Source organism: Ochotona curzoniae, unplaced genomic scaffold (genome assembly GCF_017591425.1).
Source record: "Ochotona curzoniae isolate NIBS_2020 unplaced genomic scaffold, NIBS_Ocur_1.0 scaffold_3171, whole genome shotgun sequence".
Classification (NCBI taxonomy): Eukaryota; Metazoa; Chordata; class Mammalia; order Lagomorpha; family Ochotonidae; genus Ochotona; species Ochotona curzoniae.
This window is the reverse complement of record NW_024467104.1, coordinates 3,154,215-3,177,654: the sequence shown is the minus strand read 5'-3', so window position 1 is coordinate 3,177,654 and position 23,440 is coordinate 3,154,215. Positions and strand designations below refer to the sequence as shown.

Sequence of the window (23,440 nt, the reverse complement as noted above, 5' to 3'; positions counted from 1 at the left end):
GTGTAGTCTCTAAAAGGTATGCCAATTTTTCACAACTCCATATGGTTCACTCAGGTGCTTAAAGAAAAAAGACAACCTTAACCCATAAAACAAAATATAATAAAAAGCACAATTTGTTTTACCAAATGTTTTGAATTATGATGTTTCTTTTTTATTTTAATTTTTTATTTTGCATAATGATTACATGGTTGATCAGGCTGTAAAGAATCAAAGTTTAGGGAAAAGTGGGTGAAATCATGGTTTCCAAATTTTCTATTTCTTCTTCTTGTTTCTGGGAGGATGTAAATTTGAGTAACCTAATAATTTAATCCCATTACTTGGTGCAACTGAAAAAAAGAATACTTAATTCAAGTACTGTTTATAATTTTCTTTGAGAGTATCGTGATGTTAACAATGAAGCCTGATTTTCCAATGTGGAAATGATGGGGAATTATTCTAGATCCTGTCAATGCAAAAAAGGTGACAGTGATCACACCGAAAGACCCAACCGATGGGGTCGAGAGAATTTCTGCATCAGAGATAGCATGTTTGCCTTTTGGGGTTTCCTCTGATTCTGGAAGTCTATGATTCTCCTGTAGATTCTGGTTGCCATTGCCCCAAGAATTTCCTTTTGGGACTCTGAAGGAAACAGAGAGTTGATCCATGGATGTGAGAAGGAATAGCACACATTTCATCCTTTTGGGATTTCCAGAACGTCTGGAGCTGCAAGTTCTGCTCTTTTTGTTGTGTCTGGGGATCTACTTCACGACTCTGGCTGGGAGCCTGGGACTCATCGTACTCATCAGCGGAGAGTCACACCTCCATTCTCCCATGTATTTCTTTCTTGGTAACTTGTCCTTTGTTGACATAGCGTACACCACCTCTGTAGCCCCTAAGATGCTCTGTGACTTCTTCCAGGCACAGAAGGTCATCTCCTTGGCGGGCTGTGCAGTTCAGATGTTTTTCTTCCTTGCGATGGGAAGCACCGAGTGCTGCCTCCTGGCAGCCATGGCCTATGATCGATATGCTGCCATTTCCAGTCCGCTGCTCTACACAGTACTCATGTCTCCCACTGTCTGTCTCAGGATGGCCACGACAGCCTATGCTGCAGGAGTCCTCACTGGTCTGGTGCAAACCAGCTCCATATTCCAGCTCCATTTCTGTGAGCCACGAATCATTAATCACTTCTTCTGTGACCTGCCACCCCTGCTGGGCTTGTCTTGCTCCAGTATCTTCTTCAGCCAGTTGGTAAATTTTCTAGTTGTGTGTGCAGTTGGTGGCACATCAGCTCTCATTGTTTTGGTTTCTTATGGCTACATCATTGCTGCTGTTATACAGAGCCATTCATCCCCAGGGCGGATGAAGGCTTTCAACACCTGTGCCTCTCATCTGACCACAGTGATTCTCTTCTATGGCTCTGGGCTCTTCTCATACCTTCATTCTACCGTTGGGTACTCACAGAACCAAGATAAAGTGGCTTCCATGTTCTATAGTGCTGTGATTCCCATGCTGAATCCCATCATCTATAGTCTGAGAAACAAGGAGATCAAAGATGCATTGAAAAAACTCAAGAAGAGGAAGAAGCAGACACTCTTTCTGTGGTGTACAGTTTCTTAAGTTGAGAAAAAGTTTTGCTGATCCTAAATAGGCATAAGAATAAGTGGCATGAGACTCTGAGTAGTATTAGAGAAACTCAAATAAAATCCCCAGGCTACATGTCCATGAACAGGGGCTAGTGTTTTTTATTTAGTATTTTTTCTCATGAGCTGATATGGTTTCAGTTTTGACCATTTGCAATAAAATATAAATATTACTTCCTACAACATTACTTAGCTGTGACAAATCAAGTGCTTTAAAACTAGATGGGACACCGTTCCAGGACTACTGACATTCACCGAGGCTCTTTTTATAATACAACAGTTCTCCCACCAATTAACTTAACAATTAGGCACCAATCTTACATCTCTGTTTGGCTTGAATTCCTACCCAATCAAGGACTGTCACTGACCGGGAAAGTTGATTTGGGGCTAGGAATCTGACTTTCCTGTCTCATTTGACTTGAGCAATGGTTCCTCAGCCAAAGGAGGAAGAGGAAGCTGTAAACCATGTCGCAGAAGAACCAATGTCACATCATTAGGGTTATTAAATCCATTGGGGCCAAAAACAGGAGCCCAAAACAGAAGTTCCAGAGCTGTAAAGCAATGACAAGCAAAAACCATCAAAAAGTTGAAATGAGAAGACTTAGCAGAGAATATAGTGTTCATAATGTTAATTTTCATATTTCAAATTCCCCTGTGATGAGGAGGCCACCAGGTTTAAGGAACAGGGTCAGAGAAGAGAGATTTTTCTCTGGCAGCTCTGACTGTGCATCTACTACTGAACCAGTTCTGCTCTTGGCCTTATATGGCTATCTGACTCTCTCCTCTGCTACTCCATCCTCACTTGACTTTTATATCATGCACTAGCAATTGTTGACCGTCTGCTGTCCCCTGGAATTTGACCTCCGTTTGTCCCATGATTCTAACATCCTTGTTTTCATTTTCATCCTGTATTTTAGACAGGGGTCCCATTCCAGGATACGGTCTGAGATAGGAAAATCACGTTAGTGAGTGTGTACCAGAACTGAATGTGGATTTTAAGTTGTCTTTGATCTTGTTTTAAGGATGACTCTTGAGGGAAGGATAATAAAAGTTGTGTGTTTAAATCATGGTGAACTGTTACAACCCACCCTAAATCACATTGGCTATGGCCATAACTATTCTGCCTTAACACCACTCCACTCAATTCATGCTGTTGTCATTTGATTTGTCTCCTTGGATTATTGGCTGTTTATGCAGGGGAATGGTGGTGACTTGGACAGCAAATTCCACTGTAAAGCCTTCCTCCATTGCAACCGCCTGCAGGCTAGTTTAAATGCTACCGCGTGGCCTTCCTATAACATTCTCTATTTCACCTTTTGTCACTTTGAGATTTTGGTCATTTTTGTGTGTGTGTTTAATTCTTAACATCCTTCTTTAAATTTCTCCTCTATTCTTTCTCCCAAATGGGACATGACTAGAGGAAACTATGTGTTTAATGAATATTGGTTTAATAAATGAATCCAAGTTCACTTAGCAAGTAATTTAGACATGCTATAGCCAAAGAAGGGAATCAGCCTTCACTGAGTCGTTATATCAGGAATTGCACACCACAGTCTTAAAAAATTTGATTTTAATTCAATAACATAAATACTGATTCCTTGTTTATCAAATTCAAACCTATAGGTAAGAAAATCTTCTCTGACACAACCCTCAATGTAATTCTCCAAGAAGCATTAATTCCCATGCTGTGCCCCATTATCTATGATTCATAAATGTATACATTTATGCACATCAACATTCATATGGACTTGAACTGGAACTACATTTTACTGTATTTTTGCGTGTATTAACATAAATGGTATCTTACTTAATAATTATTCTACACATTGTGTTATTGCCTTTAACATTGTTTCTTGAAGCTCTTTTGATGTTAGGATGTTCATATCAACATCCATCTTTTTGTTTCATAGAATTAAATGCAAAAGTTTATGTTGCCTGTGGAACTATATCATAAAAAAATATGTATAAGATAAAATTTTATTTATTTATGCAGGCACCTAGTCCCAGCACTTGCCAGTGGGTGCTGTGGCCTAGCCTGGCTGGCCTGCGCCTGTTCTGGCTCTCACATATGATAGAAGGTACAGCAGTCTAGCCCAGCCTCGCCTGCCCCAGACTCAGCTCTCACACCAGCAGAAGCAACAGTCTTGCTAAAGTTCCTCTGCCAGGCCTCCTTCTAGCCCCAGGTCTTGCATATGCTGTGACCTGGTCTAGTATGGCCTGCCCCCAATCTTGGCATTCATCAGCAAGTGCTGAAACCTGGCTCAGTCCATCTTGCCTCAGTTCCAGCTCTCACAGGCAGGTGTTACAGTCTAGTCTACCCTGGCCTGCCCCTATCCCTGACCCTCGGGTTAACTGGTAGGTGCTGCAGTCCAACATGGGTTGGTCTTCCAGGTGTTCTGACTCTCATTTGTGCCAGTAGGTACTGAGGACTGGCTCTGCCAGGCTTGCCTCCCTACCCAGTCCATACATATGCTGATGGGTGCTGCAACCTGCTCTTCTGTCAGCTTCAGCTCTTGGGCTCATCAATAGGAGCTGGGGCCTAGTGGGAGAATTCCCCAAGTTCTCCTACCAGGTCTTCTCCCAGCCCAGGATCTTATGTGTGCCAGCAGGTGCTGCAGCCTAGCCTGACATGGACCACTCTGAGTGCTGGCACTCACTGGTAAGTACTACAGCCTATCCCAACCCATTCTGGCTTTCCTGAGTGCCAATGGGAACTGGGGCCCAGCCATGTCCTCCCCACCTCCAGACACAGTCCACACTCATGTTATTAGCTGATGGTGCTACAACCTTGCCCAGCCCAGTTTGTCCCTAGCTCCAGTTCTCTTGCTCACCAGTGGGAGCAGGTGAGTCCCCAAGGCTCCTCTATCAGGCCCATTCCCAGCCCTGGATTCTGCATGTGCCAGTGGGTACATTGACCCAGCCTGGTGTGGCCTACTCCTGGTCTTGGCAATTGTCAGTGGATGCTGCAGCCTGGCCTGGTCCAGCCTGAAAGAATTAAGGGAAAACTGAAATACACCAACTGAATACAAGTTGTTTCATCTGATCTGAAACTTTACATGCTCTGCTAATCCGAGGTAGATGAGGGAAGCTTCATCTATCCAGAAATTAACTTAGAGCTTTGGATAGAGGCTCTTGAGTGACACCTTCAACTTCAGGTATTCTGTATGATTAACACCTTTCTCTGTGTGACTAAAAACCCTCAGCTCTGTTTTATCCTTCCCAAATTCTCTGCCTCAGCATGGTCCATTGTAATTTGCTTAAAGACTAGAAACGAGTGATGTAATGTGAATTTCCTGGTTTTGGTTTATCTTAGCAGATTCCTTGACTCCTGTGGGCATTGGCATTGGAATTCATGAAGTTAGGAAGCTGCTGCCTTGCAGAAGGTCGATAACTTTGATTGTAGTGACTGGCGGATGGCAATGATCATCCTATAATCCCAATGGCTATAGCACACGATGGTAACAAAAAATTCTACGATTTTATTTCTTAATAGAACAATTTTAGAATTAGTTTTATTTACAAATGACTGAAATGAAGAAGGAACTTAAATGTTAAAATGAAACAATTATGAATGAATTTCCAAAAGTTAGGATAGTCGTGAGACACCCCCCATCCCAGCGTAAAGCACCTGTGTCTGCATTCAGTGAAAGGATTGGCCATCAGGCAGGAGACTGGCACAGGCAAGCAGGCTTGAGTGGCAGAGGTGGGAAAGGGTCAGGTGACGAGGGTGTATCTGGTGCTTTACAGTCTACCTCCAGATGGAACCACATAAGACTTCAACACACGACATGATTTGAGAGTCCATTCAGCGAGGTGTGTACGGAAGGACTCTGAGAGCATCCCTCTGACAGCTCTGCCTGATTCTCAGCCTGAATTGTATGCTGACTTGTATCACTGAAATGGAAATGTGAGCTATTCCCACATCAGCCACTGAGAAATCCTGAGTATAATTAGTGGCTCGTTTGCAGCAGGAATTTGGGTCACTCTGGCAAGCACTTCTGTTTTTATTCCCGGTTTTACTCTTCTGCATCTCTAATTTTTTTGTTCTTCAGTCTTTTAATTTGATGTTTCTATATTTACAAATTCCTCAAGCTGTGTGCTTACACATGTTGGAGTAAAGTAAAAAATAAAAATGACCAAAATTCTCTGTTTTACTCATAAGGATGATGCATTTAAAAGTGAATTTGTTTTAAAAAAGTGAATTAGTGATAACTTCCTTTTAGTCAAAAATGTCAGAAAATTGAAAAGAAGTCAGACTAGGAATTAAGAGAATTTCTCTCTTGTTTTTTTTTTTCCTAATTTTTAAAATATAAAAAGAATTCTCAAAGATATAATTCTAAGAAGATAATCATACTCCCTCCCTCTGTCCCTAACCTCCCTTAACCTCATCCTTTACTTTCTTCTTTTTTCTTTATTTTGTGCATAGCTGTAATTGCAGTGCACTCTATAATCATAAGCATAATCTACCACTGACCATCAAGTAAAAAAAAAATAGACATGCCACAATTCCACAGCAGTACAGACAAGGCTAAAACAATGATTACATCCTACATTTCATTTCTTTTTGATGATGATTACATGGTTGATCAACATGGGTAAGATCGAGGGATAAGGAAAAGTGGGTGAAATTATTGTTTCCAGTTTTTAAATTTCTTCTTATAATTTCTGGGGGAAGGGGAGAGGTAAAGGAGAAGCCACGCCCAGCCTCCCAAATGACTCAGGGGTAGGAGAAACACCACCCGATATCAACCCAGGGTCCTGATACGGTGCATGTTCTGAGGGTTCTGCCCAAGTGGTTAGGATAGTTGTGAAATGCTGTCAGTTTCATGGATCCAAGGGCTAAGCGGTCCTCCCAACGTCCATTGGCTGACATTGTCCACCTCAAGGCTCCATTCACCCAGATTTTCTCTGTCATCGTTTGGCTGGGGTAGTTGTCCAATTTGTCCAGCTCTTTTTCCTCTGTTACTGTATCCAATGAGCTGCCATATTCTCCATGTGCATCAGGGTCTGTATGCACTGCTCCACTTTTTTCATTCATAGGCAGGCCCCAGAAACTGTGCCAGGTGACCTGATGCCAGCCAAATCCCTGCTCCCAGTGCTCACTAACCCAACACACTCCTCACAGGTGGGCCCAAGGATCCGGGCCAGGTGACCGAATCCCCACTGGATACCCCAGCCCTGGGGCTCATAAATCCAGCACCCACCTCATAGGTAGACCCAAGGACATGAGACAGGCAATCCCAATACCCATTGATGAAAGGCTGACATGGCTCACCTCACCTCAGCATCCACGGTTGCATTGCGCATCCTGGTTAAGTCCAGCCTCTCTCTAGTTCCAGCACCTGCTGGTGGGTGTTACAGCCTAGCCCAATCCAGCCAGGCCCCTGTGCCCTCTCTAATGTGAACTGGCTGGTGTTGCGGCCCAACCTAGCCCGCCTGAACCGTATCCTGGTTTTCATATCTGCCAATGGATGTTATGAACTGGCCCAGCCTTGTCTGTCCCCAGATCTGACCCTCATGTATGCTGGCAGATACTGTAACTTGGCATGGTCTGGGCTGGTCTTTGTCTTGGTTCTTGCACTCACCTGCAGGGACTGCATGCTGATGAAGGAGTTTCCCAAGCTCCTCTGTTGGATCTCCTCAGATCTCACACTGGCAGATCTCACGTACAACAGTGGGTTCTTGGCCCAGGTTGACTTTGTCCACTTCTTGTCTTAGCAGGAACAGTGACTTTGTTGAACTGGCCCACACCCATTCTGGTTCTTACTGTTGAGTGTTGCAGCACAGCCACACCTGGTCCACACTCAAACATAGCTTTTGTGTGGTTCAACAGGAGACAAGACCTATCACAGCCCGTTCTTCACCTACCCTGGCTCTCACAAGAACCAGTGGGTACTGGAGTGCAGCCGAGCCTCCACTCTCCAGACCCCATTCCCATCCATGGGGAGGCTGTAGCCATGTCCAGCCCAGACTCAGCTGGAGCATCCCCTTAGCTCCCAAGCAAGGCCTGATCCCTCCACAGCTTTTGGGCATGCCAGCCAAGATTGCAGTTTTGTAGGGGTGAGTCCACATATCTCCTACAGATTCTGCTTCCAGACCAGATTCATTCACATGCAAGCTATTGTCATGTGCAGCCTAACATCACCTGTCTCCTGTTCCAGCTCTCACTGGTAGGTACTATGATCTTGCTCTGTTGGGTAGGCCCCCACCTTTAGCTTTAGTGTATGCCAATGAGTGGTGCTTGGTGATGGTTGAAACTAATTACCCCAGTTCAGGTCTCTGACTCTTTAATGCCCTCCTGCTCCCTCCTCCAAACCATTTGGTCTCAGCCCCTCGCTTACCTACACAGACAGTGGCCTTAGCCATGGATGCCCCTCAGCAATAATTCTTGACCTGGGCATGAGGCCACAGATCATGCTCAATCCCACATATATTATCCCCTAGTCCCTCTGCAAATCAGCACAAGCCAAGCCCTCAAAGCATGCCACTGGGTGGTCTGAGGGCTTTGTCCAGCACCGTTGTTGCCAGGACCTCTTGAGCAGCCACCTGTCCCAGGCAGGGGAGATCCCCTACCAGCATGGCGGCTGGTGGCTGGTGGCTGGCAGCTGGCGGCTGGCGGCTGTCTGAGCAGCTGCATCCTGTGTTTCATTTCCACTAGCATTCTTACTCTATATTAACAAGTACATATCAGAGAAAATGTATAATACCCATCTTTTAGAGATTAGCTTATTTCACTAAGTATGATGACTTCCAATTGCATCCATTTTTGTCGCAAAAGCTAGACTCTCTTTTTTATGGCGGAGTAGTATTCCACAGAATATTTTTTCCAGACATCAGTTTCTTTACCTAAACATCAGTTGGTAGACACTGGGTTGATTCTCTATCTTAGTTATTGTTAATTATGCTTCAATTAACACGGTAGTATAGATGCTAATTTCCTTTCATTCTCTTGGCATTCTTGTCTTCCCTTTGTCTAAAGCATCTTACTCAATGACGTCTTCCCACTAGACTAATCTTCATGACAAAGCAAGTAATATCTGATAAATATCAATTGCCCAAGAAATGTTGGTATAAGAAAGCTGATCTTAATTCCGACCATTTTTAGGGGGTGTTAATGACCTCCTAGTGATGAGTTCTCCTGTTTACAGATAGAGAACTGAAGCTCCAAGTGGTGAAATACTCTGTGAATATCTCACAGCTGGCTAACAAAAGATATCCTTTGCAGCCCAGCAGTCTTTCCATGGACCATGCAACAGCTGACCACAGCTTGTTAACAACTTAGTGCAAAGGAGGTGAAAGGTTCTAGAAGGCAGAATAATGCGTGCAGCACAGTCTGAGAACTTCTGCTTCATAGTTTGGCAGCTAACTTGCTGTTTTAAGGGAACTCACGCTACGGCAGCCGAATTCCCTTGAGTTTTAAAGCAAGGGAAAGTTTCCTTTTTCTCCTCCTAATTAGAATGCCTAAACTGCAGGGAACACCAGCACAAGGTACCAAGTGGCAACTTCCAGATTGTATTCCAGGGAATACCAGGATTCTGTATAGGGAGTGAAGCTAAGTCAATGGCTGTGAGAAATGGTCTCCTGTTCAACCAATGCAGCTTTTCTTTTCTTTTCTTTTTTCCATTTTAAAAATTATGTTTTGACAATCTTTACATAGTTAATGAGAGTAAAAATGTTCAAGGGCAACAGGAAAGTGGGTAAGACTATTATTTCCATATTGTTTCCTTCATGTATCTGAGGTAAAGGGGGATTTTAAGAAAGAAGCCCCACCCAGTCTCCCACCCACCCCAGGTTCCTGATGCGGGGCATGCCCCGAGCGTCTTGCTCAAGTGGTTTTGATAGTTCAACAGTTCTGAATTGCTGCCATTCTCGTCACTCCAAGCATGATGAGGTCGTTGAAAAATTCACTGATTGAAATAGTCCGTCTTAGAGTCTCCGCTTGCCCTGTTTTTCACTGCCAACATATAGCTGAGGTAGTTGATTGACTCATTCTGTCCTCTGACTTTTCATGGTTAGGGTTCTGAGTCAAGCAGTTCAATTGGGGAGATCCCCAAAGAGACTTTGAGGTGTTCTCAGACCAGATTTTTATATGTACTAGCAAGTACAGGGCCCAGACAGTCCATTGCCCCAATCAGCTGGGGATTGCAATTGCTGGGTTGGTTCTGTTTCTGGCCTTGACTTCCACATGAACCAATGGGTGTTGCAGTCCAGCCTGGTTCAGCCTAGCACATACTTGGCCCTCGGATAAACCAGTGGAAGCTGCAGCCTAGTCAGAGCAACCCACAAGAATCCCCACCAGGCCTGCTCCCTATCCTGGTTTGTGAGTATGTGCAGCAGACTAGTCCAGTCTGTCCCACATCCTGTTTGGCTCTAATACGTGTCAATGGACATTGACATAGTTAAACCCAACGAGCCCGACTATCCAGCACTCATGGATGTTGTTGGGTGCCTCTCTGTCTAGCCATCCCAGCCCCTGTCATAGTTTTCATGCCCTCCAGTTGGGGTGGTAACCCAAGAGGGAGGAGCCCACTATTTCCCTCCCAGGCCACTCCCACTCCCACTCAAGGATCATGCACTCTTCAGGTGGTTCTGTGGTTTTACTTGACAGAATTAGCCCCCTGTGCCAGCATCTGCCAGTTGATATTGCAGCAAAGCCCAACCAACCCTCAGCCACTCTGATTTATGCTTGCACCAGTAGGAACAGTCAGCCCAGCCTGGCTTTTCCCTGGTCTAGTTCACTTGAGGCACACAGGTGTTGTAGCCCTGCTTAGTCTGGTCTGCCCCCATCCCAGCTCATGCTCTCCAGTGGGAGTAGCTGTCCAGCAGGGGAATCCCCCATATTCCCCCAGCCGGTTCTGCCCCCCCCGCTTCCTGGTTCTCACATATGCTGGTTGGGTGCTGCGGTCACATTTGGTACAGGTAAACTCACCTTGGCATTCTGTATCGTGCACTGATTTTTGCCACAGCCAAACCTGGCTAAACCCACACTCTGCTCCTGTGCTCGGATTCGCCAGTGGATGATGTGAACTGATTCAGCCTGGTCAGCCCCTGACCCATGCCAAATGTATGCCAGTGGGTAATTTACCATGGCCTGTTCTGGGCTGTTTCCTATCATGCCTCTTGCGTTTACCTGCAGGGTCTGTGTCCTTCCAGAGAAGTTGCACAGGCTCCTCCATCAGAACCTCTCCCAATGCCAGATTTTGCACATACCAGTGGATCCATGAGCCAGTCTTACTCAGTTCACCTCCTGTTCTAGCAGGAATAGTGACTTTTCCTGACTGGCCTTCAACCCAAGCTGGTTCTTGCTGCTGGATGTTTCAGCCCAGCCTCGGCTCATCCATACCCACATAGAGCAAACACATGGCTCAATAGGGGCTGAGACCTTGGCTAGTCTGTCCCACATCTACCCTGGTCCTCCAGAACACCAGAGGGTGTTGGAGTCTGGCCCGGCCTGGTGCATCCAATCCCAGTCCACACTTGTGCCAAGGGAGACTACAACCATACCCTGATCAGAACACAACCCCCATTCTAGCCCATGCACCCCTTGGTGGGAATCTCCACCCAGCTAGCTCCCCAACCGGGCCTGTTCTCAGCCATAGATCACTCGCATGCCAGTGGTTGCTCTGACTCAGCTTGGCACAGCCCCTCACCTGTCTCGACCCCTGCCTTAGACAGTGTGGCTTAGCATCCCTCGCATACACAGACCAGTAGGTACAAGAGCCTAGCTCAGCATGACTTGTGCTCCAGTCTGGTTTCTAATTTTGCTTGTGGGTTAAGGTTCACTCAGTCCTGCCCAGTCCACCCCGTTCCATTACTAACTCACACTCTGGCCAGCTGTTGGAGCTACTTTGCCCAGGTCTGGACCATGTGTTCACCAGCGGGAGCTATGACTCACTAGGGGAGTTTCCCAAGTTCCTCCACTTGATCCACTCCCAGACCCAGTTCTCATACATGCCATTGGGTTTTAAGCCAGTGCCCGGCATAGTCTGGCCTTCCATTTAGCCTTGAATGAGCTGGTGAACATTGCAGCCCGGCCCACCCCACACCCTATTCAGGATGCACATTCGGGTGCTGCTGCCTTGACCAGTCCAGACTGTTGTAGGTTCCTTTACCTGTGAGTGATGGCAGGCCCCTGGTCCAAGGCAACTTTTCTTTTAAATATTTTATATCTTAGCTTCTGTGTAAGCTCATATTTGAAAATATAGGTTCCAGTGCCAAAACAATGCTTATAACTTTCAGGTATAATCCAATTCTCTAATTAGATGAGTGAATAAATTGGATATCAGAGGAAAAAATGCGATCTGCATGCGAGTGGCAGCACAAGAACTGATTTTTCCTAATTCCTCAGGTCCTCATTAAACACTTTTCTCTCCATGAAGAATTTGCTCATTTTATCACACTCTGTAAAAGTTAAGCAAAAAGGGTAAGATCTGGCTCTTGTTAACAAGCAACAGCTGTCAGTAAAATCAGTCTCCAAATTGTTCTTCACCTAAGAGTCAACATTTTTCATCTTTTCATTGCTCTACCTGACTTACGCAGTATCTGTTCCTGCTCGGTGCAATTCTTTTCATTTTCCTAGCAAGAAAAGTAGAAGGAAGGACAGACTTCATTGAAGACCTGAGCTTTCCTCATAGGAAAAACAGTCTTTACTCTGGACAAAGGATCTTAGATTTCGATAAAGGTGTTATTTGATTTGCAGCAGTGTGTGATCACAATAAGGTTCCTTGTCAGAGCTGTGACAACCCAAACAGTGTGGGTCATCAACTCTATCTATGAAAAGATGAACCATAATTAAAAATAATTTAGCTGGTTAAGCTGACACCTGGAAACCCCCCAGCCCAATGTGTTCAGGCAAACCCAAAGACTCAAGCTAAAATCTTAAAAGGGGAAATATGTGAGTGCCAAAAAGAAAATATGCAAAATTGGTACTGTCAGTGGGAGCGAATGGGTTGTCTGAGACAAATGTAGCTCTGCTAACAGAGTATGGAGGTGGGAGGGGATGAGAGGCTGTCCGGGATACTGCTCCTATGTGCTTGGGAGGTCAGGAAGGTCGGAATGCGCGTATACAGGAGGTGTTAGTTCACACTGAACCCCCAAACACTTGGTCAGTGGAAGGCCTTCACTGGAGCAAAGCAAAAAGCCACAAGGGGGCAAACCGGCCTCTCACAGCAAGTGTTTTCAGTAGAAAAGGAGCTCCAGATGAACAATTTACAAACCGCAGAGGAAAAGTATCAACAGAACGTACAAATGGGGAAAATTGTAAACCACGGCTCTGTAGCATGCAATTTTACTGTTTTAGTAAACCTACAGCTGTAGTTTTTAGTTGGAGTGGGTTTCAGTCACTGAGGCATAGGATCCTGGGCCAGGCATCATGGACCCCAGAGAGGACCTCAAGGAACCCTCTTGTTTTGTACATGGGGAAGCAGAAACTCAGTGGGAGGGAAATGACTCATCAATTGTTATTGATAGGTCAGCGGCAGTTTGAGGAAGAGAAACCAAGGGTCCAAAGTCCTGGCCAGACGCTGCTTGTCCTGTGAGGCATTCATTTTGCAAGGTAGGAATTAAAACTCTGGAGGTCAAGAGAAAGGAGGAACAGAAAAGCCTGCCTGCATGCCAAGGCTTGGAGAAAACCCAGAGCAAGAGGCCCTGGTTCTTGTTTCCAGAGCTCTAATCTGGCTTTATATGAACTGGGAATTTGAAATAAATATATCCTATTTTTTTTTTGCATAATGTTGACTTGTTTCTCTTTCTTATTAATCTCCTATTTTTCTGATTCCTTCTTGTGACTGCCTGCAAGGAAAGGTGTTATTACAATTAGGAGGTCAGCTTCTGTGGTAATCCCTCCTTTCTTCCCAAACTGTGTCCCATTTTGCTTGCGCTGTCATGCATTGCATAAAGACGTGTTGATAAATGGCAGCAGAGATATGGTGGTGGGTCCATGACACTTTAATGAAGCTACAAGGTTATTCCCTGGTGATATCACAGCTGTTCTAACATTGTAGCCACCATAAAACTGTAATGATACATATTATCCACACTTTTGTGGTATTGCTTGTGTAAACACACCCACAGGTGGTGCCAGCAATGGAATAGTACATTCCATTAAGTACAGTAAGATAAACAATGCTGCTACTGGTGTAGTTACTATACATTTTGTTATTTTTATAGTGTATTCCTAATCATAAAAATGTTTATTAGGGCTGGTGTAGCGGTGTAACAGGCTAACCCTCTGCCTGCAGCACTTGGCATCACATATGGGCACCAATTCATGTTGCAATTGCTCCGTTTCTGATTCAGCTCCCTGCTTACGGTCTGGGAAGCAGAGGATGGCCCAGGTCCTTGGGACCCTGCATCTACGTGGGAAACCTGGAAGTACTGCTTTGCAAGTAGTGGAAGCTAAACGCAGTGAGTGTGCTCAAAATTATCAAAATAAATTCAAACAAGAATAACTAATAATGGGGGCTGATGTTGTGGTTAGACAGGTTCAGCCATCTCCTGTGAAGGCGACATCTCCTTCGAGTGCAGGTTGAGTTTCGAATGCTCCACTCCCAATCCAGTTCTCCGCTAAAGCACCTGAAAGAGCAGCAGAAGAACCAAGTACTTGTGCTCCTCCAACTCTTGTGGAAACTCTGCGTGAAGCTCCAGGCTCCTGGCACAGTCCCTGCTTGGCCCTGGCTGTTGAGGCCATTTAGGGAGTGGTTCAGTGGATGAAAGATCTCCCTCTTTCTGGGTATGGGCCAGTTGGGCAAGGACATTGTTCCTGCTAGGATGAGAGGTGGACAAAGGCAACCCGGGCCAAAGACCCACCGGTATGATGGCAAGATCTGTCACTGGGAGGAGATTGGATAAAGGAGCTTGGCGAACTTCTGATTTTTAAAGATTTACTTATTTTTATTTCAAAGTTAGAGTTACAGAGAGAAGGAGAGAACATAAGAAGGGAGCTGGATGGGAAGCGGAGCAACGGGGACATGAACTGGTGTCAAGATGTGACATCAGTGTTGCAGGTGGAGGATTAACCTCCTTTGTCACACTGCACCTGCCCCTGGAATTTCCTTCTTCAAGCGTTTATTTTTTGAAAGGCAGAGCAATGGAGAGAGAGGGAGAGACCAGAATGGTCTCAACAGTCAGGGTTGGTCTATGCCAAAGCCAGGAACATGTTTTCATCCATGTCTCCCACATGGGTGGCAGGGACCCAACCACTTGGGCCATCTTCTGTTGTGTCTCTGGTGTGTTTATAAGGAACTGGATCCAAAGTGCAGCAGCTAGACTGTGAACCCACTCGCTGGTATCCGATGTCAGCGTGGCAAGCGTCAGTTTAGCCTGCTGCGCCGTAATACGAATCTCTTCTTTGTCACATCGGAAGTACACTCCGTGAGTCACAGACACATGTCTTCCAAAGGAAAAGAAAAAGCAGAAAGGAAATAGTTGATTAGGGAAAAAAGGATAGGGAAAGAATGCATGAAAGAGGAAGGGAAAAGTACTAATACTATTGGCCGGCAAACTCTGGCCTAGCTTTTAACGGGAATATGCAGATTTCAGTAGAGCCTCATAATTTTACCCTCTAGATTAGAGGAAATCAGAAACTCACATTCTTGCATTTGTGGTGATTATAAAACATCACACAAGGAAGCACCTGTGCAGAAAAGATCGCTGTGTTCACTGGTACCTCCTACATTTTCCAGAACAAAATGTATTCCAGTATTTATAAAAGTTATTGTGATCTGGGCCCGGTGGCATGGCCTAGCAGCTAAAGTCCTTGCCTTGAATGCTCCAGGATCCCATATGGGCTCCAGTTCTAATCCTGGCAGCTCCACTTCCCATCCAGCTCCCTGTTTGTGGCCTGGGAAAGTAATCGAGGATGGCCCAAAGCTTTGGGACCCTCTACCTGTGTGAGAGATCCGGAAAGAAGTTCCTGGGTTCTGGCTCTGGATCGGCACAGCACCGGCCGTTGTGCTCACTTGGGGAGTGAATCATTGGACGAAAGGTATTTCTCTCTGTCTCTCCTCTTCTCTGTATATCTGACTTTGTAATAAAAATAAATAAATCTTCATTTTAAAAAAAGTTATTGCGATTGAATCTACTTAACAGATGAGGATCCTGGATTCCTGCTTAAAATACAAAAGGAAGGGGTCCCAGCAACACTGGCCAGGCTCTCACTTCAGACCACAGATGAAATGCAGAAGTAGGAGCCGGCTGGGCCAGAGCCAAGCCCACACAGAGTCGAGCCTCATTTGTGAGCTACATGAGCACCACATGAGGATGGTGTCAGAAGGCTCACACGTGCTCAAACTGAGAAAGAAAGCTGCCTTGGGACTTCCCTTTGGTCTCTTTGGGAGGAAGTGAAATTGCTGTTGGGCAGTGCAGGTGCCTGTCTTTGTGGGAGAGCTGCCTCCTTCCTTCACAGTCTAACCTTGATGTTTTAGCCACCAGCCCTCGGTCCTCCAGGGCAGCCATCTGGAGCGGTTACTCGATCACTTGTGCATTTCAGGACAAGAAAAGAGCAGAGGAAATTGCTGGTGAGCAGAGCAGGACAGGAAAGGTGTGGGCGAACTGTACTGTCGAAGCCCTCGTCACCACTTCCTCACTCCTGACCATTATGAGTTGTTCTTTCTGCTCCTGGCATGAAGATTCAAATTGAGCCCAAATTGCCATCCCTGGCACTTCCCTTTTAATTGTTGCTCCGCTAACTGACATGAAAATTTCTTTGCATTCAGCTATCCACAGGCTTTGGATCATTTTGGGCAGACGAACATTCCGGAATAACTTGCTGCTTTTGCTTTTTAGGTGTATTCTTGGTGATTCTTTCCTGAGTACAAAAGCGAGGATTAGTTTGTACTCCTCATTGTTTGATATTTAGTGGGTTCTCAAACTTAATTTTATTATTATAAAATTACATAAGGTACATATTTTATTTTCAATTAGAATGTGTCTTGACAAGTTCACTGTTGAAAATTCAAAACACATGCAAAAAAGTGAGACAAAAATTTGGAAATGATTCATGGCTACTAATAGTGGGTTAGGATACACCTTACTAGTTGTATTTGTTTATGTATATTTGGGGTCATATGAATGTGTCATCCTTTTTATTAATGTGATGGCATAAGAATTTCTCATGTTCACCAAATTGCCTAAAGTCATACTAGGCTACGAGATATTTTGGCTTAAAATGCAATACAGTTCCACTCTCGTTGGCTCTTTTAGTTCCCTCACCCTGCCATTTTTTTCCTTTGATAAAAAATGAGCAGGAAGATTGTAGCAAAAGAAAGAAACAGAGGAGGGAGGAAGGAAGGAAGGAAAGAAAAGGAGGAGAGAAATAAAGGAAGGAAGGAAGGTGAAATGGAAGGAAGAAGGGGGAAGTGAGAGAGAGGGAATAAAAAGGAATGAATGGAGGAAAAAAAAGAAGGAAAAAGAAAAATGAAGGAAGGCAGGCAGGAAGAAAGAAAAGTAGGGAAAGATTTGTAATTTAGAGAAGCAGGACCATCTGAATGCACAATGGTCTATCTCATCTTGCTTCCACGCTCATTTCAGGTGAGTGAGTTTCCAATAGGATCTAGTAGAGATCTTACAAAGGCTAAGAAATTACCAGCATGTCTACACGGTGTCTTGCAAGGTGTCTGGGAAGGCAGTGCAACGTAGTTCAAATGTTTGGGCCCTGTCACCTCTGAAGGAGACCCAGATGGAGTTTCTGATCCTTTGCTTCTGCCAGGCCTAGACCCAGTTACGCTTATTTCAGGACTGAATTAGCAGGTGGAAGCTCCTCCCCACCCCCATCTCTCCCTTTCTCTTAATTACGATTTTTAAATGAATATTGTACAAAATGGACATATTCTTATTCTAAGGAACTATCTCCAAATAAGCTTGAAGACAAATGTTCAGATATTTTCACAAACTTATATTAAATACTCAAGGACATTCAATTCTGCTTTTTAAACTTCTGGCATCACAGTGGATGCATACACTTACACCTAGCTGATTGACAAACTTAGCTAGAGCATCCTGTGCAGAGGTTAGCTTCCTAGTCAAGCGCAGACTTCACAGTGGATGGATAACGTGGATCCGTCCTCCCTCGCAGCGTGGAAACTGTGGCATGAACACACCTCGAATGTGGCAGATGTATGCACTTTTATTTCTTGGGCACTGACTGCTTCTGGTAAGTCAAAATCTAGATTACAATGTGCTGCTTTTCTTGGTCTGAAAAGAGGCATCAACACAGTGTAGGAAGGCTTGCTGTTCCCCTCAATTCTTTAGGCAATGCAGACATCTCTTTCATAAGGCAAACAGAATCCTCTTTGGATCCCGGTAGCTCTTCCAGATAATACCATCTCCAAAGCCCACATGCTCAGGGCGTATAACACAGAAATGCCTTGGGATACGTGTCCAGGGCTGTTGTTCTTCTCTTCTGTGGGAGCAACCTTCATCTCCATGAGAACGGAGAGCACAGGACTGGTCTTGACCTGCTCTGGACTGCTGCAGTCAAAGTGGGCTGTAGCAACAAAGTTGATGTTGCTACTCCCAGTTGCATTTTCAGAGAAAGGAAACTGAAACTGATGTTGGAAGTAGTCAGAGAGAATTCAAAACAAATCCAAAGGAGTTACCGAAAAGCAGACCCAACGCTTTCTGCTGGAGGAAGTGGTAAGCTTGGGGTCATTGTTTTTCTGGGGGCTCGTGGTGGGTACAGAGTAATTAGCAGGAGTTGGGGACAGTAAGGGTGGTGAACTTAAGGGCACAAAACTATTTGCCTATCCCATAGAGCAAAATTTCTGGAAGTCCTCATGGCAGTAGCATTCCAACTGGCTCTCATTTCCTCATTTTGTAATTCTGTCAGTCTAAAGAGGAACTGGTGTGTCTATGAGAACTTGAAATGTTTGTTTCAGTAATTGCCTTCTTTTCAATCCGTTCAGTTTGCAACAGGCTTCCTCGCCCCTGCCTCGGGGTGGTGTGTGGCTGAGGCAGCCTGAGCCATGAAGAACTTCAGCATTGCCGTCCTTTCCTGGGCTGTGGCAGCCTGGATGGCAGCGGCCACAATTCCTGGGGAGACAGACAGAACTGGATTTCAGAAATGCAAGGAAGCCCTGAAGCTCCCTGTGCTAGAAGTCCTGCCTGGAGGAGGCTGGGATAACCTGCAGAATGTGGACATGGGAAGGGTGATGAATTTGACCTATGCCAACTGCAGGACCACAGAGGATGGGCAGTACATCATTCCAGATGAAATCTTCACCATTGCTCAAAAACAGAGCAACTTGGAGCTGAACTCAGAAATCTTGGAATCCTGGAAAAATTACCACAGCAGTAATTCCTACTCCATCAATGCGGAGCTCTCTCTTTTTTCCAAAATCAATGGCAAATTCTCCGCTGAGTTCCAGAGGATGAAGACGCTCCAGGTGAAGGATCAAGCTATAACCACCCGAGTTCAGGTCAGAAACCTGGTGTACACAGCCAAAATCAACCCAGACTCAGGACTGAGCAGGGCCTTCAGGAAGGAACTCACAGACATCGCTGACCGCCTGGAGAACAATCAGACGAGGATGGCCACCTACCTGGCAGAACTCTTGGTCCTTAACTATGGCACCCACGTTATCACCAGTGTGGATGCCGGAGCTGCACTCATCCAGGAGGACCACATAATGTCCTCCTTCTTTGAGGACAGTCGGAACAACCGGGCCTCCCTGACCGCATCTGCTGGAGCTGCTTTCCTCAACACCGTGAACTTCAAATTTGAAGAGAACTACACTTCCCAGAGTGGCTTCACCAAGAGCTACCTCTCCAACAGAACCAACTCGAGGGTGCAGAGCCTGGGAGGGATTCCTTTCTACCCCGGGATCACCCTCCAGACCTGGCAACAAAACATCCACAACCACCTGGTGGCTGTGGACCGTGCTGGCCTGCCCCTGCACTTCTTCATTAGCCCTGACATGCTGCCTGACTTGCCAGCCCCCCTGGTGAAGAAGTTGTCTAAGGTAGTGGAGATGGCTGTGAGACGCTACTACACATTCAACACCTACCCAGGCTGCACAGATGTTAATTCGCCCAACTTCAATTTCCAAGCCAACATGGATGACGGCTCCTGTGATGGGAAAATGACCAACTTCTCCTTTGGTGGGGTTTATCAGGAATGCACACAGCTCTCAGGGAGTGACGCTCATGTCCTCTGCCAAAACCTGGAGCAGAAGAATCCACTTACTGGTAACTTCTCTTGTCCCTCTGGCTACTCGCCAGTCCGCCTTCTAACCCAGATCCAAGAGGAGGGTTACAACCACTTGGAGTGTCGGCGCAAGTGCAAGGTACTCATCTTTTGTAAGACGGTGTGTGAAGATGTTTTCCGGGTGGCCAGGGCTGAATTCCGGGCTTTTTGGTGTGTGTCCAATGGCCAAGTACCTGAAAACTCGGGGCTGCTTTTTGGGGGCCTCTTCAGCAGTAAGAGCATCAACCCCATGACCAATGCGCAGTCGTGCCCAGCAAGCTATTACCAACTGAAGCTCTTTGGAAGTCTCAAAGTGTGTGTTTCTCAGGACTATGAATTGGGATACAGGTTTCTCGTCCCCTTTGGAGGGTTCTTCAGTTGCGAAGCGGGAAACCCCTTAGCGGATCCTGCAACCTCCAGAGATGTAGACACGCCTTCCCTGAAAAAGTGTCCTGGGGGCTTCAGCCAACACCTGGCCCTCATCAGCGATGAGTGTCAAGTGTCCTACTGTGTCAAAGCTGGGATCTTCACCGGAGGGCCCCTGCCACCTGCCAGGCTCCCGCCTTACACGCGGCCACCTGTCATGAGTCAGGCTGCCACCAACACCGTCATAGTGACCAATACTGAGAATGTCAGATCCTGGATTAAAGACTCTCAGACCCAGCAGTGGCGGCTAGGAGAGCCTTTGGAACTGCGCAGGGCCAGGAAGGACATCCATGGGGAAGGTGACGGTCTGTCAGGATGGGCAGCGGCTGGGGTCACACTTGCGGTCACCAGCTTCTTGGCAACTGTCATCGCCCTGGCCATCTATGGCACCCGGAAGTACAAGAAGAAGGAATACCAGACAATCGATGATGAGAGGCAGAGCCTAGTGCCAGACATCACCCCAGGCGGAAACACCCCTGCTATGGAACAGGAACACAACTCAGTTTAAATTTCTTCGTGCCAAGTGGTTTACTTTCTCTGTAACCACAGCTTCAAATCTGTCTTTCCTTACTTCTCTCTCTACTTCTGCCCTGCTAAGTCCTGAAGAGGCAAGTGCAACCAAAAGCAGGTACGGTTTTGTAACCTCTTGTTTAGATCTCTGTGCCAGGAAATAAATGGAGCCATGCAGACAAGGTGGTGGGTGGGGACAGGGAGCTGTAGTGGCTTTTAAAGAAGAATCCACCCTGAGGACTCATCCATAAAGGGGATACTCCTTTCCAGGTATGTGTATCCCCAGTGGTTTTCATCTAGCTACATGTATGTAAAAAGAAAAGAGGGGGAATGCTGACATTTGGGTATGGAAATTGTGGTTTTAATCTGTGGTCTGCCTGGTTTGCAATTTTGTGAGCTACAGGAATTTCTGCTTTTAAACACGCACTCCTTTTATGTTGCTTTCTCTCAATTGCTCCAATAGGAAGACTTGTTTAGGCCAGATAACCCCTCGCTTCTTATTGTCAGATCCTCAGAAAATATTTTAACACATAGAGTTCCATTACAGTCAAAGGGGATAGATGAGTAGAAGACGGGAGGTCAGCAAAGATAAAACCCAGGAGAGAGTCTTTGGTGCTGAGGGGACGCTAGGACTTGTGCTCACAACCGGCTAATGGAGCTTTCTCTTGGCTCATCATAAAGGGACACTAAGAGGGATGCAGACTTGGAAAGATCAAGAATCACAGTGTTATATTCTTTCCTCTTCTACACATGCCCCCTGCTGCTTCATTTCCCCTCAAATGCATGCGTACACACACACACACACACACACACACACACGCGCGCGCACAAGAAATCAATCATTGTTACTGTTACATCCACCCTGAAAATTAAAGCCAAGCAGAAAGCAGCAGTAAGACACCCTACCTTTTCTTTCCCCCCAGCAGAAAGGGGGTTGACATGATCAGCCTATATGTTTAAGTAAACCAAAAGAGGCATCCAGCGCCACTCACTTGTTTCAAGCTGAGTTCCCTGGGGCATCCACAGGATGCCAAGAGTGTCATCTGGAAACATTTGGGTTTTTGCTCAGTTCCAACGCCTGGTTCACCTAAATGTTAAGTATTTCAACACCATCAATGTTTCTCCACAACAGTTTAAAAATTGTATATTTTTACTTCCCCAATCAAACATGATTAGTGAATTATATTGTCTCTGAAGGATAGTTTGTTCTTTCTGTGTTAATACTTGCAAGTAAGATCCACGGCTGACCCCTTAATTTCCAAGTCAGATATAGAGAATTTGAGCCTGACTTCCTGGCCGGCCCGGCCAAAGTCATGGGTTTCAACAACTTGAACATTTAACTCTGGCTTGCAAGCACTGACACGTTCGAAACCTCTGGGTGTTCTGTGGTCTTTGGGGTTGTTGCCTATGTTGCAAGCAAGCTAACCACTTTTTGGCAAATACTGATTTTCCAGTAACTTCTTTGAAGAATACTGAATATAACCAATGATTCCCAGACCTTTAATGTACTAACTGCTCACCAAAAAAGACTGTTTTTCACATGCTAACATTTCTACGAACCAAACAACATAGCAGTATGAATTAAGATAGAGACAAGGGAGCACTCCGAATGTTCATCCTTTTGAAAGCAACATTTGCCATATCATTCTGCAAGGCTGGAACTTGATGGGAGAGCTCAGGGCCTCTGAGTTCTGAGTCCTGGTGGTCTCGGGCTGGGAATTATGGAAGGATTCATCCTGGCTTCTAAAGAATCCACACCCAGTGGGTTATGAGAAATGGAGAGAAAGTCAGGTGCTGCAGGTAGCTTTATGTGTGTTTTTTATTTTTGTGTTCTCATTAGTATCATGATGATGGCACTGAACATGTAATAAGAAAAAAAAAAAAACCAGCCTGTGAACAACTGAGTCAGGTGAAGGGGCCCTTAAACAGTAAATCTCCGGGGCTGATGTTGTGGCACAGCCGGTTAACTGCTGTCTGTGCTGTTGACATCTCGTGTTGGAAGGCCAGTTTGAGTCCTAGCTGCTCTGCTTCTGATCCAGCTCCCTGATGATATGCTTGGGAAAGGAGAAGAATATGGCACAAGTACTTGAACCCTTGTTACACGGGAGACCCAGAAGGAGTTCCAGGCTCTTGGCTACGGCCCAGCTCTGTCCTGGACATTGTGGCCATCTGTGGAGTGTCCCAGCACATGAAGGTGGTCTTATCTCCTCCCTCTCCCTCTGCTTTTCAAATAAACGTTTTTTTTTTTTAAAGTGAATGTTCGTGAATTTAGAGTGGTGTTCCCCCAAGATCACTTCTTCATTTCCTCTGCCATGTGTGCGGTTTACTTCTTCAGGGGACTGGGAATCAAGCCAGATCAGATTTGTGGGTGGTAAAGAAAGTTAAAATACAGGGAAGGGACTCCCCCACCAGCATCCAGTGTAAAGACTTGTGGTTGTTTATGGACTCGGAGAGGTACCTGCATCTGCAGAAAGCAGAAGGTCAACAGTACATTGTGGTTGTTCATTTGCCATTTATTGTTCTGCACATACACCTCAAGAGCACCAGGTGGCGATGTCCTCTCACAGAGCAACACCAAGGACTTCAAAACACACCAGTCAACAGAACAATTCACGTTAGGACATACATCTGTCCCCGCCCCCAACCCCCACTGAGATGCTGGGCAACCACAGATAAGGAAAGGGGGGCACGAGGGGCCTTTCTT

The 23,440-nt window shown here is 45.7% G+C and overlaps 2 protein-coding genes across 2 annotated transcripts; both read left to right on the top strand.

Moving 5' to 3' along the window:
• Positions 1 to 292: 292 nt before the first annotated feature.
• On the top strand, positions 293 to 1,658 carry LOC121172372 (olfactory receptor 5A1-like). Its single transcript, XM_041004234.1, has one exon. The coding sequence runs from the start codon at positions 643 to 645 to the stop codon at positions 1,594 to 1,596; it is 954 nt and encodes a 317-aa protein (XP_040860168.1). The 5' UTR covers positions 293 to 642; the 3' UTR covers positions 1,597 to 1,658.
• Positions 1,659 to 18,125: 16,467 nt separating this feature from the next.
• Positions 18,126 to 22,551, top strand: MPEG1 (macrophage expressed 1). Its single transcript, XM_041003983.1, has 2 exons — positions 18,126 to 18,251; positions 18,521 to 22,551. Exon 2 carries the CDS (start codon positions 18,581 to 18,583, stop codon positions 20,732 to 20,734), a length of 2,154 nt encoding a protein of 717 aa, XP_040859917.1. The 5' UTR covers positions 18,126 to 18,251; positions 18,521 to 18,580; the 3' UTR covers positions 20,735 to 22,551.
• Positions 22,552 to 23,440: the final 889 nt, after the last annotated feature.